The 16,754-nt window shown below is 44.3% G+C and overlaps 1 protein-coding gene across 4 annotated transcripts in view; it reads left to right on the forward strand.

The window, feature by feature from the left end:
* The window catches only part of LOC147608346 (myosin-11-like), a 342,241-nt gene that overhangs the window by 35,021 nt on the left and 290,466 nt on the right, over window positions 1-16,754 (forward strand). For 3 of the 4 annotated variants that reach the window (XR_015264460.1, XM_086789250.1, XM_086789251.1), the window contains exons 4-13: window positions 2,527-2,672; window positions 2,756-2,912; window positions 3,045-3,103; window positions 3,802-3,958; window positions 4,047-4,196; window positions 4,325-4,461; window positions 4,593-4,739; window positions 4,952-5,053; window positions 5,146-5,203; window positions 5,304-5,405. Coding sequence is in view for 3 of the 4 variants with exons in the window: in XM_086789250.1 (XP_086645376.1) it covers window positions 2,527-2,672; window positions 2,756-2,912; window positions 3,045-3,103; window positions 3,802-3,958; window positions 4,047-4,196; window positions 4,325-4,461; window positions 4,593-4,739; window positions 4,952-5,053; window positions 5,146-5,203; window positions 5,304-5,405 (1,215 nt within the window). In the remaining variant the exon portion in view is untranslated. Of the gene's footprint in view, window positions 1-2,526; window positions 2,673-2,755; window positions 2,913-3,044; window positions 3,118-3,801; window positions 3,959-4,046; window positions 4,197-4,324; window positions 4,462-4,592; window positions 4,740-4,951; window positions 5,054-5,145; window positions 5,204-5,303; window positions 5,406-16,754 lie in introns of all 4 variants that reach the window. The other variant, XM_086789252.1, reaches the window with a different exon arrangement.

Genomic DNA, 16,754 nt, shown 5'->3' on the forward strand with positions numbered 1-16,754 from the left:
CTCATCTATCTCTCTCTCATCTCTTTAAAGTTTGAAGTACTAAAGTGGATTGCTAAACTCACGAAACTCAGGATATAGAAGACGATGTGAGCATTTGTGTGACAGGATCTTCCAATACAAAGACTTCCGCTGCATAACACAGCTGGTTTCCGTCGAAACCACTCCACTCTTGATCATATCTTCACACTCAGGAGCCTCATAGAGGAGGCGAAGGCACAGAGACGTAGATTATATTGCTGCTTTGTGGATTTCCGCAAGGCATTTGACACTGTGCCTCGCGACAGGCTTATGCAAAGATTGCAGACTCTTGGGGTACCATCAGAGATGATATGGGGGATTATTGCTTTGTATGAGAGAGTTGTGGGTCGTGTGATGCTCGGGCGGATTATCAAAGGAGCTTGCTAGCACTATTGGTGTTAAGCAAGGATGTCCATTATCTCTCACCTTGTTTGGATTATACATTGATGAGCTAGCAGATTTTGTGGGCAGAGGAGGGGGCAGTGGATCATCTTTGGCAGATCTATATGTAGGTTTGATGCTTTACGCAGACGATGTAGTACTTGTCTCAGATACACAACAGGGGTTACAACGGCACATGGATGCCTTGGGAGAGTTTTGTAATCAGAGGGGCCTGACGGTCAATCTTGGTAAAACCAAGGTTATGATTTTGAATACCACGAAGCAGGGGTGAGCGACCACCCACATCATATACCAAGACAAACGTGTGGATGTAGTGACTTCATATGTATATTTGGGTGTCACCTTTACTAGCATGGCGGAGAGGCTCTCCATGAGACATGGAGTTCAGGATAGGGTAGCCAGAGGGTATGCAGCTTTAGCTTTACTTGAGAGGCAATGTCACTAGGCGCATTTTCAAGAACCCCGTACAAAGGGATGGCTTTTTGATACCATGGTGACACTAGCCTTGATGTATGCATCTCCCATCTGGGCTCTAGGACTATTAGCGAGCGGATGGCGAGGTTTAGAGCGCCCACAAATACTTATGTTCTCACGGATGATTCATAGTAAAACCTCGACACCACATGAGATAGTTTTCCAGATAGATTACCAAGATAGGCCGTAGAGTCATCAGAGTGAGTAGCAACATCAGGGCGACAGTCATGGTATGCAGAGGTTTTACAGTGGTTTTCACTACATGGGATGAGTATGGGCAAGCTCCCTCCGTTTCAATATGATGAGGACCATCCGACCATGAGACTCTCCCGTGTGGAGAGGAACCGATTGATACGTCAGGATTTGATATAGCTATACACACGTCATACATGGATTGATCCTCCACAACCTCTTTCTGTGAAGAGGCAGCACTACCACGATCACTTCTTATAGCTCACAGAGGAATGGGCTTGTGTAGAGACCGGGGTACATGGATGTATATATGTCTCATGCCATGTGCACTACTATTGGGCAGCTTCGGGTATCTTCACACACTCTAGAGATAGAGGCAAGGAGAGCTACAGGAGCCCCAAGGGAGACACATATTTGCAGATTGTGCCACATAGAGGTGGAGACAGAGGAGCATTATGTTTGCCATTGCCCAGTATACTATGAGATTCGGGGGAGATACCACTGTCTCTTCAGGGAGGGATTTGGTCCACTCAGCGGAGTTATACAGTTTCATGATTAGAGATGCTTGGGGGGGATTTTTGATGGAGCTACGACGTCATAGAGAGCAGCTATTACAGCAGCTTCCACAGCAGAGGGATACAGACACGGATCACTACCTTCTTCTAGCCACTCAGTGGTGGGACATCCTCCGCAGCTCCTTCGGTCCAAACCCAGGTCACTCGGAGACGCACTATCTCTACATCTACTAGTAGAGGAGTGACATCAGCCCAAGCGAGAGAGCTACGATCTAGGAGACGCCCCCGCCCGCTTGGCCCTCGCCACCCAGGTCTCTCTACCAGACACAGATTGATGAGATCTTGAGGAGACATAGCAGAGAGGATAGACCCAGATTGATCTAACATAGATTGGGAGATATCTTGCCCCTAACCCGATGTATGACATCCTACACCTAGTCATTGGCACCGGTTGGAGCTAGATGCTTTATTGGATGTATTTACCCACCCTCCCTCCCACCGAGCCCACAGTAGTTAAGCAGAGTAGTAGTTAACCAGAGTCATGTACGTGATTTATCTCCACATTATAGAGTACTTTGTACTTTTTTTTTTCTTTTGTATCCATTTGATGTTCGTTGAGACATGATGATGATGTACATAGGTTTTGTCTCATAGGCCGTTTTTTGGCCTTCAGAAGATGTTAATAAAATCTCTCTCTCTCTCTCTCTCTCTCTCTCTCTCTCTCTCTCTCCACACACACTCACCATGGCTATCCTCCATCCACCATAGCCATTCAACAAACCCTAATCTCTCTTTTTTGCACATGCTCCATCCTGACACCATGAATGCTAACAGAGGTTTTTGTGTGCTCATTTGAGGATGCATAGTAGTGCATATATTACTGGGTATGCAAGATTTACCAGTGATAGATTTTGGTCTTCTGCAGACATACACAGGAAATATCTTGATTGCAGTCAACCCCTTTGCTAAGTTACCCCATCTGTATAATTCACATATGATGGAGCAATACAGGGGAGCTCCACTTGGAGAGCTGAGTCCTCATGTCTTTGCTGTTGCCGATTCTTCTTACAGGTGCATACAGATATATATTTGTTACTACTGTTTTTCTTTTGGTTGGTGATAATAAAAGCATGATGTTTCATTTGGATATGCAGGGCTATGATCAATGAGAGTCAAAGCCAGTCAATTCTTGTAAGTGGTGAAAGTGGGGCAGGCAAGACAGAGACTACAAAACTTATCATGCAATATCTAGCATACATGGGTGGCAGAGCTGCTACAGATGGAAGAACTGTTGAACAACAAGTTTTGGAGGTCAAAAGACAGCTTTGCTTATGGTCCCTTGAGTTCTGAAAGAAACTGCAGCTCTAATTACAGCTAGAAGAAGCGTGTTTGATTGTACTTTGTAATGCTAGCTAAAGACTGTTACCATCTGCTTTCCTGCAGTCAAATCCACTTCTTGAAGCTTTTGGCAATGCAAAAACAGTTCGAAATGACAATTCGAGGTGAGCTGGAACAGGTGTGCCTTTTTCCTGATTGCTCTTGCTTTTTGAGGGTAGTTCCTTGAATTATTTTACTCTTGAGTTGATGAGGCCAGGAAAATTCTTTTCCATATTGTCCACCATCCAACAGTGGCCCATTAAGCTCAGGACAAACATATTTTCTTAATGATTTACATGGAGTACATTATGAATGTCTGGGTCAGCTGGTAGATTCACCATGAATGTGGTACTTTATTGGTTGTACTATGGTGTTTTTCCTCAATTTGCATTGAACAACAGCCTGTAATAAGTGGCACAGGATCAAATGGAGGGGCCTTGCTGACCATTCATATAATAAGAAGAAGGTTTATGGGATTTGGCCCTGGGATCTTAGGATTGAAGCTTTCAATGAATGGCTTGCTTGGAACTTTTTAAACCTTTTTGTACTTTAAGGTCTTTAATAGCATGGTCTTTTCTGAAATGCACTTCTTAGTGTATTTTAATGGCTTCAAGGTTATGGGTCATTTTTAATAATTGTGGTGATTTAAAAAAAAAGCTTAATCGTCTCATCACCTTACCTCTTATATGCAGTGAGAATTCTGCTAGATGCTTGCTGCAGAATGATTATGTGGATCTTGAAGTTGGTGTTTGACTTGCTTTTTAAATTCTCGAAGCAGAACAGGTCTTCTACATCTAACTGGTTGTCTTTTTTGTTCTCTTAGTCGTTTTGGTAAATTTGTAGAGATCCAGTTTGATTCCAGTGGTAGGATATCTGGGGCTGCAATCAGAACATATCTTCTTGAGAGGTCTCGGGTTGTTCAGATTGCGAACCCAGAAAGAAACTACCATTGCTTTTACCAGCTATGTGCCTGCAGAGAGGTAACTATTTCTTCATTTTCTTGTAGTTTTTAAAAGAACAAACTGACTGAGCAAGAAAATAAGGTTTCTGATTTTGTGCACTCTGCAGGATGCCGAGAAGTTTAAAGTAACAGATCCAAAAAGTTTTCACTACTTAAACCAAAGCAAGTGTTTTGAACTAACTGGTGTGAGTGACAGCAAGGAATATGCTAGAACAAGGCGAGCCATGGATATAGTTGGGATAAATCTGGAAGAGCAGGTGCTGGATGCTGCTCTTTATAAAAACCACCACTTAATTCTCCATTGTACAGTGTTTCTTATGTTAAGTTTGGTCCCAATGTCATCATCTAGAAGACTCAAATGCATTGACTTCTTGCTGACAAGCAGGATGCCATCTTCAGGACGTTAGCAGCAATTCTACACTTGGGAAATATCGAGTTTATACCAGGAAGGGAGCACGACTCCTCAATTCCAAAGGGCAAGCAGTCTATTTACCATCTACAAACTGCTGCCGACTTGCTAATGTGCGCTTCTTTTCCTAATTAGTTTTGAGTTGGCATATCAAGAAATTGCATCCATGCACATCATGTCATGGCTTTCAGAAATGCTAACTCTATCTGTTGGCATCGTGATGTTGTATTGATGGCTTCAACAGGTGTGATGCTAACAGCTTAAGGGAGACCTTATGCACACGCGTTATTGTGACTCGAGAAGAAAACATCACAAAAACACTTGACCCCCAGGCTGCTGTGATCAACAGGGATGCACTAGCAAAAACCATCTATTCTCGCTTGTTTGATTGGTGAGTGTGATTAATCTGGTCACCTGGATCCCAGTTTCAATGTTGAGGGGACACTTAGCTAATTGCAGCAAAAGTTGAAGCACAAAATTGTTCAGTGTGAACAACATGCTTATAAAGCACTGTGAAGTAGTGTTATGTTCTGGCTTTTGTGGCAACGGTGCATATATATTTTTTTGCCTGTGGTCTGGACCTATTTCCTTTGGGTGTGGCAGGTTGGTGGAGAAAATTAACAGATCAATAGGCCAGGATAGCGAATCAAAAGCTCAAATTGGGGTTTTGGACATTTATGGTTTTGAGAGTTTCCAAAATAACAGGTAAGTGCTAGTATCTCCTCCCTATACATCGGTTGTTGGGGCATGTATAGGCTTTAGGCGGAAGGTGATTTTGCTGGCATGGTGATACTCAGCTTTGAGCAATTCTGCATCAATTTGGCAAATGAAAAGCTTCAGCAACATTTTAATCAGGTGAGTGTTTCCAGTTAACCAAGCAGTTCTTCTGGTTGCATTCAAGATCTGTTGCTGTTTGATGTTTACTTATTCCTCGTAAGGGGACGGTTTCTTGCAGCATGTCTTTAAAATGGAGCAGGAAGAGTACACGAAGGAGGCCATAAACTGGAGCTACATTGAGTTTATTGACAATCAAGATGTATTGGACCTTATCGAGAAGGTACCCTTCTACATCAAGAACAACCTGAGAAACTTCTTGTTTTTCTACAGTGTTTCATTATGATAGTTGTAGCTTGCCAAGACAAGACTTACAGTAGTCATGGCTACAAGAAACAGCTGAAATGCCCGGTTACTGGCCCATTTCATCCATTTCCCCCTACCATTTCGGCTGTTTCCTTGAAAACCCTTGTTGTTCTCCCTCCCTCCACCCCCCCCCCCCCCCCCCCCCCCCCTCTTCTTCTTGAGTAGATCCTTCTGTAGCTTCCATTTGGTACCTGCCCAGAGGTGCCTTGGTCTTCTTGCCTAAACACGTTACAACTTGTTATTACCAATGGGGCCCTTTGAGGATTTGAAAGACCTCTCCTCCCCTAGCCACAGTTCCATATTAGTTTCTCTTTTCTTCTTACTGATCTCCTTTTCCCTAGTCTTCATTGAGACACTCTCCTATTTTCTTACATCTTCATTCTCCTTTCCCTCTTCTTCTCACCCCTTGCCTTATTTGCATCCCCCTTGCTGATGTGGTGTTTTCCCATTTTAGAGCCCTCAAAATTTGCACTTCTGTTTCTCTGTTTCCCATTGCTATGATAATAGTAGGGGATTAGCAGTCTTTAGAGGGATATAGTTTTTAGGGTTCTATACTCTTGTGGGAAAATCATCTGTAGACAGCAGCAGATGTCACATTAGTGTGACAATGGAAGACTTAAACCAGGCGATTAATGCTAAGCAAACTAGATCGATGCTTATCCAAATGAACTTGTTGCATGCACGGAAGCCTTGCTGTACTGATCCACAGCCCTAAGCATGATTAAGAACATTGATGGTGAATTAAGATGATTAAGACAGAGGAGAGAGATTAGGTGTCAGGGTTTTCTTTTATTCATATGGTACAAAAAGGTTGCTTTGATGCTTGTACATCTATGGTCAGCCCCATAGGGTTGACCCTGGCCCCTTTCTACATTACTTATGCTGACTAATGAATGAATCAACTGAATGAGACTTGATGAAATGATTGAATGATGCCTTTCGCTTATATATATGTGAGGAACACCAGTTGGCCAGCAACAATGCTGTTGGCCAGCTGCTGGACAAAACCAGGAGCGTAAATCCCCTTTGTTTGGCGTGCTTCACTTCAATGCTGTCCGGCCTTCATGCTGATGAGAACTGACTGCCGTCTAGACCACCTGCTGGCTGCTGCGGACAGGTCATCTATGATGATGATGGTGCTGATCCTGCTGAAGAAGCTGAGGCTTCTGCTGAGGATGATGATGCTTCTGATGCTAGCTTAATTGTTCATGCCAAAATTAGCCGTTGCACGGGCGTGCACGTGACATTCCCTTGTGCTAAACTTGATGATGGGGTGGACACTCTGTCATCCTTCCTCCTTGGATTGCTACTGAATCTAAACTACTACTGACTTTGACTTGTACTTAACTGACTTTGACTGATCTTTTTGTCTGAACACCTTCACTCTTGATCTCCACTTCCAAGTCTTGCTGAAGAACTAAGCATCTGTTCCACTGCTGTCCCCATGCCCTCTTTTCCATTACCCTTAACACAGTGGTGGATCACCTGCCAGAATTGATGGTGCCTGTTGCTAGGCCTTTGGAAGTGATTTGAGAACTTAATGATGTACTGGTTATGCATACATACCCTTAGGGAATACTTCCTTTGGCTTCGCCTCTTTGCAAACCATTCCATTTGCTACCTTGTTGCATCCTTTCTGCTGGAACTGAACACCTTCTTTGGGACTATGCTTAGTGGGCTGAGCTTGAATGCTCTGATACCAATGTTGCATGCATGGAAGCCTTGCTGCACCGATCCACAACCCTAAGCTTGATTAAGAACATTGATGGTTAATTAAGATGATTAAGACAGAGGAGAGAGAAGAAGAGAGAGATTGGGTGTCAGGGTTTTCTTTTATTCGTATGGTACAAAAAGGTTGCTTTGATGCTTGTACATGACTTAGGCCTATGGTCAACCCCATAGGGGTGACCCTGGCCCCTTTCTACATTACTTATGTTGACTAATGAATGAATCAATTGAATGAGACTTGATGAAATGACTGAATGATGCCTTTTCCCTTATATATATGTGAGGAACACGAGTCGGCCAACAACAATGCTCTCGGCCAGCTGCTGGACAAAACCTAGAGCTTAAATCTCCTTTGTCTAGATGCGCTTCACTTCAATGCTGTTCCTGTCTTGGCCTTCATGCTGATGAGAACCGATTGCTGTCTAGACCACTTACTGGCTGTTGCCGACAGGTCATCTAGCCCCCATGATGATGATGATGGTGCTGATTGTACTGAAGAAGCTGAGGCTTTTGCTGAGGATGATGCTAGCTTAATTGCTGACTAATTAGGGATTAAGAATGTTCATGCCGAAGATTAGCCATGGCACGGGCATGCACGTTACAGAACTAGCAAGAACTTAGGAGAAGAGATAGACAAGAGTTGTATTTCTAGTCTATTGTATATTGCAATAGATGATACAATGGTTCTTGGATCTAAACTTAGATCCTACTCATGCATGCGTGTCGATTTAGTATTGATGCATACCAAAAGGTTCATGGCTGTCCTTGGGTGTCCTCACTTGTGCATGCTCTAGCGCACACGAGGGCTTTGTTTCACAGCTTCTTCTGCTGATCAAGATGCCTTGGTTGCATGCCCTTGGTCTTGGCTCTACAACTTCTGTCTTCAAATGCCCAAGAATGACCCTTGACCTGCCTTTAAATAGGAAAGTCCTTGGTCTTGGCTCTCTTGCACTTTGTCTTTGAATGCCCCACAATGACGTTGACCTACCTTTCAATAGGAAACTAACGGCACGTCAGATTTAGGTTGGCCATCCATTTTTAGGTCAAAAAACATCATAAAAATGTCATTAAACATGTTCACATTGTGTCCAACTTGCGTCCCAACCATTGGTGCATGTCATGGGTGTTGGAATATATCATGTCCAAAGGGTCTACATCACCTTTTTTTTCATGCTTGTACTGGTCATTTTATGAGACCTTGCATTGGCATATTTAGCAAATATTATTTAGGCATTTTCTACCATTTTTTAGGCACCCTTCCCCTCTCTTTTCATCTTTTTCTTGCATATCTGTTGGAGGTCATTGGCTGTAGCAACAATCTCTTATGCTTGTAAGCGCCTACGGGCTTCCCTCGTGCTCATTTTCAGCAATAATGAACTGTTTCCAGCCTTCTACAGTTTGTGCTTTGGGCCTACAACCTGTGATGCTCTTTCTTTCATGTTATTAGAGCCAAACGTTGATCTCCAAGTAAGAAAGTGTTGCGTTTTTTTGATTGGAGCAGAGGCTTCATCATTGCTGCATTTTTTTGCATCTGTTCTGCTGAACTGTTGCGTTTTTTGATGTTGGAGGCTGAAGTTCTCTTCTAGGTGTTGAGGACAGGGTTCCTGAGAGATTTGCTGCTGTCACGACCCTGTGTATTTGTAGAGTGTATCCGAACATTGGCCATGGTGGTCAGTGTGCAGGACATTGGTTAAATATTCACACTTGGGGTCAAAGGTGACACCAGGAATTATTAAATTTCTTTTCATAACCCCATGTGGGGGGAGGGGACAAAGGTTTGAAACCCCTAAAACAAAAGAACATCTTTTTGGGGAAGGAAATCGTGGCCCCTAGAAGTGGGGTTACACTATTATTGGGGGGCTCCACTTTGGGAGGGATGGGCTGCAGCTACACGCTTTGGTGCTTTTTCTCTCTGTGGTGGGAAGGCTGGTGGGCTGCGCTGCAGCACACACACCGGCTTTCTCCTCTTTGCAACAAGCCGGCGGGCTGGTCAGTAGGGAGCGCAGGGTTGGACAACTGGTCTTCTCACGTGGGCTCTCTCTCTCTCCCTTTTGCAACTGCTGGTAGCGCTGGACATCAAGCAGGGCCTTTCTCACTCTCTCTCTCTCTCTCTCTTTTGCAACTGCTGCTGGTAGCGCTGGACATCAAGCAGGGCCTTTCTCACGCTTTCTCTCTCTCGTGGAAGGTGGCAAATTGCAAGAGAAGTAGAGGTGCGTTGCTGGACAGACACAGCCGACCATTGTTCTCTCTCTCTCTCTCTCTCTCTCTCTCTCTCTCTCTGCTCATGTACCTAGATCAGATTTTAAAGTTCTAGATTTTTGTTATCTTTCTTTATTACTATTTTGTACCCAGGATTATGTACTTTATGGATATGATGTAACCTTTTGGTTTCATAGGTCATTTTGGCCTTTTAAAGACGTTAATACAACTTTCTCTCTCTCATATCATGCATAGTAAGCTGTACACCTGGTTCTACCGGAGTAGAAATGGGCTTACATTCATCCATGTGAAACCTTTTATGTACTTAGTTTGCTGCATAACAATGCCATCATCTGCATGCATAAACTGTATGCCGAGATAGAAGTGTAAAGGCCCCAAATCTGACATATCAAATTCAGCTTTCACCTGTAATGAGCATGTCATCTACATACAAGATGACTATGAGAATATCGGCATCGGTTTTCTTTACATACAATGTGCTTTCAGCTGGACTATTCTCAGAACCTTGGCTGGTTAGATGAGCATGTATCTTATCATACCAAGCTCTTGGAGCTTGCTTTCACCCATACAATGCTTTGTGTAACCTCCATACTTTATGTTCCTCACCAGGAACTACAAAACCAATGGGCTGATTTACATATACTTCCTCTTGTAAATCCCCATTTAAGAATGCAGTTTTGATGTCCAATTGATGCACTTTCCATCCTTTATGTGCAGCCAATGCAATCACTGATCTTATTGTGGTCATTCTCGAAGTAGGAGCAAAAGTCTCTTCATAATCTATTCCCTTTTTCTGGGAGTAGCCTTTAGCCACAAGTCTTGCTTTGCACTTGTCAATAGTACCATCAGACTTTCTTTTGACTTTGTACACCCACTTTGTTCCAATTACATGCTTGCCTTTAGGCAATTCCACAAGATCTCATGTATTGTTCTTCATGATAGAAGAAATTTCAGCTTGCATAGCTTGCAACCAATGCTCATTCTCATGTGCTTCTTCATAAGAAGAAGGCTCTTCTGAATCAAAGAGACCACCCATTGGTAATGCAGACTCCCCACAATGTATATTCAAAGCATGGCTGGAACTAGCCCTTGTTCTACCTGTGAGTGGAGCTGCAAGTTTGCTTTCTTGCAAAGTTTTCAGCAATCATCTTGGCACTGACTTGGTTGTGTCTATGGCTGTTTGCTCTTCCCTGACAAAATCATCCACTTCTTCCATAGAAGGGGGCTGAATGGCTGGCTGTTCCACATGTTCTACATGAGGATTTTCTTGTGTAGGGGCTGGCTAATCTGAATCCCCCCTAATTGCAATGGGTAAAAGTCCATCAAACATGTCCTGTATGCCTGTATCATTGCTTTTATACAAGCTGTACATAGGCTGTTCTGAATTTTCAGCAAATACCACATCTCTACTGACAAAAATCCTTCGTGTAGTTGGATTATAAAGATGGTATCCTTTGCTTTCATTGCTGTAGCCCACAAAAATGCATTTCATTGCTTTGTCATCTAGCTTTGTTCGGAGTTGTTCTGGCACATGTGCATATGCCAAACACAAAATGTACGCATATAATCCACTGTTGGTTTTCGGCTATACCAAGCCTCAAATGGTGTTATGGTTTTCAAAGCTTTTGTTGGACACCTGTTCAACACATGAGCTGCACACATTATAGCTTCCATCCAAAATTTGTAAGGCAACTTTTGTGCTTTCACCATGCATCTTGCCATCTCCATGAGAGATCTATTTTTCCTTTCAGCTACACCATTCTGCTGCGGTGTATAAGGCACAATACATTGGTGTTTGATGCCCTTTTGAAGCATATAATCCTTGAATGCATTTGACATGTATTCTCCACCTCTATCTGAGCGGAGTGTTTGGACTTTACATGCACACATATTTTCAGCCATTGCTATAAAGTATCGAAAGCATGTAAACACATCTGCTTTCGCTTTCAAAGGGTAAGCCCAAGCAAACCTGGAGTAGTCATGAATGAATGTTACAAATTAAAGATGCCCCCCTATGGATGGTGTCCGCATTGGACCACATACATCACTATGTATGAACTGTAATTTACTTTCAGCTCTAACAGCTCCAATTTTGGGGAATGGTTTTCGTTGCATCTTTCCCAAAATACACCCCTCACATACATGTCTTGGTGGAGACTCTGTATTTGCATCATAAGTGCGCTTGTCATAGCTGTCCAGTTTATACAAGCCTTTGTATCGTGTTCCAGAAGTGACTATTTCATAGCCCTTTGATGGGTCTTTTACCAAACACTTTCCATCTTCAAATTCAACCTTTAAACCTTGGTCGTTTATGGCTGAGACGGAGAGCAGATTTTTCTTTATCCCTGGAACATACAATACATTTTTCATACATATATTGGCACCATTGGCTGCAATAAGTATGACATTACCAATTCCCTTTATTGGATATGTGGTATGATCTGCACATGATACAGTGCGGCCATTTGAAGCATAAACCAAGTGCTGAAATACATCTTTGCATGAAGTGATGTGGTTCGAAGCACCACTATCAAAATACCATGATGCATGCTGTCTGTCAGATGCAATGCAAGACATATCAGTGTCTGAAGCACTTGGTGTGTCACTAGTGCATGTGACCAAAAAAGTGTACTCTTCCTGGATTACATTAGCTGATTGCTGTGCTTTGTCAACAGAAGAGTTTGCTACTGCATTGCCTGCTTCTTTCCTTTTCTCTTTTGCAATCCGCTTCCTACATTCACTGATGTAGTGTCCAGGCTTATGGCAGTAGTGACATTTGCCCTTCTTTTTGGGCTTGTTTGCATCCCCTTTGTCAGACTTTTCACGACTAGAAGAGGGCTGTCCATGACCAGCCTTGCTAGACTGTTGTCCCCCATGCCTAAAGCTCTTTGCTTTACCCTTATCCTTGGCTGTAAATGCTTTGTCTCCACCACGGTTGCTCGATAAGTTTGCTCTTGTTTGCTCTTCCTGCAAGAGTAAACCCACGAGCTCTTCAAAAGTGACGGGATCACCACCTCCTCTTATTGAGAGGTTGAGAGAGGTGTGAAAGCCCAAGTAGGAAGGCGGTAAAGAATGAAGAGTGTTGGTGACCATCTGTCTGTCTGGGATAACCTCATCAATGTTGAGCAATTGTTCCTGCAAATCTTTCACTTTGGTGAGATGATCTGCCATGGAGTCACCCTCATCCATAGAAAGAAGATCCAATTGCCTCTTCAAGTAGGCAACTCTTGTCTCGTTGCGTACCTGATACATTGCTTCCAATGTGTCCCATGCAAGCTTCGATGTCTTGCAAGAATGAATGTGCGGAATAATAGTCCTTTTCACTGAAAGGGCTATCAATGACATGGCCTGTGCATCTCTAGAGTCCCATCTCTTCTGCTCTTGTGTGGGAGCAGGTTCTACATTAGGAGCTCTTTGAGCACCTCCCCTTTGAGGCGTGGCTGGTTGAATGGTAAGCGGGCGTGTGTCATCACCACACACGATGCCTTAAAGCCCTTTGGCTACCAGCAAATTACGGATCATGAAACTCCAGAGGGAGTAGTTAGATCTATCCAGCTTGTCCTCTTGGGTGAGTACACCAAATACATCTGTAGCATTTTGTGCCATGTCAACAAAATATATCTGCAAGCGAACCAAGTACCAATGTGCACTGCCAGGCAATCAAATGTCCTGTGCAAATGTATGCCTGCAAATCAAAGCAAGTGTAAACCTGCACCAAGTTGTTCAATTACACACAATGTGTATACATACGCGACAAATCGCAGCTGTAATCCCCAATTACATGCTCCAATCTGAAAATCCCCAATTTTTATGCACTCTAATCGCTTCAATGTGCATCTAATTGGCCAATTTGCACAAAAGCCCTAAATTTCTGCAAGTGAAAGAGGCTTTAAATTTCACACGAGAATTTCTTGAATTCTATAACCTTGATCCACAGATTAATTCAAACTTAGTTTCAGATTTGGCAGGAATTTTGAGTGTATTTTTCTAAACTGGTCACATCTTCTTTACTCGAAACTGATGAAAGAGTTTAGTCTTGATCATAGTCTCATTCAAGGTTCGAGTCGGATAAGATTTTTTCTAAACTCTCTTTTTCGAAAAGGTTTGATAATTCAGTTATTATTTTACTGATTTTTTTGAATATTCACTTAACTGATTTCTAAATTAGTTACGAATTTTAATGAGGAATAAATTAATCATTTATCTGAATATTTCGATCTTAATAGATTTCTTGAATTTTTCTTTTACAATCCGTATGAATATAAAACGATAGAAATTTCTCTCTTAGAGTATTTAATTATTCATTTATCAAATACTCATAGAATTGAAACATAGAATTTAAGAGAATTCTAATTTTGATATAAAAATTCTTTATGCATCTATTTATGCATAAAAATCAACTTCTATGAAAATAACACTTTTATAAAAAAAATCCTTTTATGCATCTATTTATGCATTAAATCAAATTTAATAGGAATAACACTTTTAAAATAAATTTGTTTTTATGCATCTATTTATGCATAAAAATTAATTTTTATAAGAATGATGCTTTTATAATAAAAAAAATTCCTTTATGCATCTTTTTATGCATAAAAATCAAATTTAATAAGAATAACACTTTTGTAATAAATTTTTTTTAATGCATGTTTCTATCGATAGAAATCAATTTTAATAAGAAATAACACTTTTGTAATAAAAAATTCTTTTATGCATCTTTTTTTTTTTCCGAGAAAAGATCCTTTCATTAGTTATGTAAAAAACCGCCCGGAGGGCTACAAAAGAGATCTCTCCTGCTCCTACCAGAGAGAAGAGCAGTGAATACATCGTGGCAGCCCGGGAGACTCTCCCTAGGTGCTGCAAAATACAAGCATCAGTCTAAAGGACTGAGCGGCTAAATCATACAATGGGGGGGGGGAAAAGCCAAACAGGTGGCCTGTAATGCCAACGGGGGGATCCCGTGTGTAGGGTATAGAACGGGCCGCAGCGCCAAGTGGTATGAAAGGCCTGGCGCCGTAAGATCGCCTCATCCGAGTCTCCCCGGATGCGGTCGTACTGTCCTCGCAGGGTGTGGATCAACTCCTGCCAAATCCCCCGAACAGTCTCTGCTGGTGGCTCCAATCTCCCCTCAAAGGCCGTGAAGCACCGGGCCCTCCAGGTGAACCAGATGGTGAGGCTGCTGAGGAGCTCCCATCGTAAATCCCTCTCCTGTGTCCAGCTGGCGGACGAGAAATCCGGTGCCGGAACCAGGCGAGGCTGGCCCCTAATAAATCTGATGGCCTGACTGCCCTGCTCCATCTCATAGCCCATAGCAGGCCCTGACGAAGTCGACCAAGCAGCGGCACCCCACGTAAACATACCCTCTGGAGAGAGGGGGGCCAGAATACGCAGCATCCGCAGCCAAATCTGCTGTGCCTGAGGGCAGTCCCACAGGCAATGTCTCTGTGTCTCCATAGGGTGGCCGCATCGGACGCAGGCCGCCGAAAGACCGCTGTAAACAAGCCAAGTGCCAACTGCTGAGCCCCTGTGGGCGACCAGCCACTGAAAAGCCGAGATCCTGCGGGCCTGTCGACTAGCCCAGAGCCGAGCCCAGAAATCCTCCAGGAACTCCTGTGATAGTCCCTGCAATCGCCAATGCCCCGCTGCCGCTGGAGAAACCGTCCTCCTCGCCGTCAAGATATGCCGTCCCAGCCTAACAGTATACTGGAAAAATGTGATCTCTGTGGCCTCAAGGGATGCATAAGGATCATGCCACTCGTACTCTCCGGGGTCCCACTGCAGCCGGGCCAAGGGGCGCGCTGCATATGCCCAGATGCGCCAATCCGGGAGCACGTCCGCAGGGTCGGGGTCAATATGCCACTTCCGAGAAGCGGCAGCCACTACCCGAATCCTCTGAAAGGTGCACTCTGCAACCAAAGGCGACTCCACCTCCACTCTCTGGAGTCTGCCCTCATCCTGAATCTCATAATAGAGGCATCTGCCATCCTCAGTGCTAGCTCTGACAGCAATCAGGATCTCCAACTGTGTAAAGGCTCCCATCCATCGTGGGGCCACTGGCTCGAGAGGTGTGAACCACTCCTCTGAAAGTGCCTCCTGAATATCATCCCTCATAATCAATCCCCCTCTGAAGTGACTCAGCCTCTCCACCTGGGTCTCCTCTGGTAGACTGCAGAAAGCCTGCCAGTCTCCAAAACTACGAGCCGGGCCTGCCGCTAAAGGTCCCCAGGCTAGACGAGGCCGAGAACCCAGCATATGACCCTGCTCTGTACGAACCGCTGGGCTCCAGATGAGCGGCTGCCTGGCCCGCTCCTCAACACAAGAAGGAGGCCGCTGAGAGAGCCCCGGTCTCAACAGCTCCCAAGCTCTCAGGATACTCAAAGCAAATCTGTCCTCCCATCCTCTACTGAGGCATGTCCTCCTCATCTCTATGAAGATCCAGCGAATCTCTGGTGCCCAAGTACCCCCTGCAGGAGGCGCCCGGGCCTGCAGTCGCTGCAAGAGGAGCTCTTTCCAAGGCTCAGCGCCTGGAAGCAACCCCCGAACAATAAGCTTCCCCAATAAGGCTCTACTCTGATCGACTGGATCTATAATGCCCAAACCGCCCTGAGCCAGCGGAAGTGTAATAACTGCCCATGCAACCTTTGCCCGAGCTGGCTGACCGTCCCGCCCAGACCACAGAAAGTTCCTGATCAGCCTCTGTACCTGGCTGATGCAAGAGCTCGAGAAAATCCAGCAAGACGTAATGTACCACATAGTCGCTAACAGCACCTGATTTGCCACCACCACCCTACCAGCCAAGGATAGTCGAGCTGTACTCCAATACAATAGCTTCTTCCGAATGCTCAGAAGAAGCGGGGCAATCTGCTGCTCTGGTGACAAATCGAGGCCGATCTGGCATCCCAAATACCGCACTGCTGTGCCGGGAGGAATCCATCTAAAACCGGGGTCCGGACTCCATGCCGGAGTGGGAGCACTACTGATCCAAAAGGCGACTGTCTTGCGCCAATTGATCAATGCTCCCGAAGCTGCACTAAAAACCTGGAGCGACTGCTCTGCCCGAATAAGATTGGCCTCTTGGCCATGCAAAAATAGGCCCGTGTCGTCTGCAAACTCAGCATCAAGCAAATCCTCCCCCCGGACTGGGAGCTGAAGTCCTCTCAAACCAACCTCCTCTGCCGACAAATACATACTCATAGCCTCCGCAAAGAAGAGAAAAAGGAAAGGAGCGAGAGGACACCCCTGACGGACTGATCTGGTCAGCTCAAAACTCGGCCCCCGACCTCCTGCAATCAGCACCTGGCTGCGAGCTGTGGAATACAAA

Source organism: Cibotium barometz, chromosome 53 (assembly GCF_041138505.1).
Source record: "Cibotium barometz isolate CiBa-2024 chromosome 53, ASM4113850v1, whole genome shotgun sequence".
NCBI classification, from domain to species: Eukaryota; Viridiplantae; Streptophyta; class Polypodiopsida; order Cyatheales; family Cibotiaceae; genus Cibotium; species Cibotium barometz.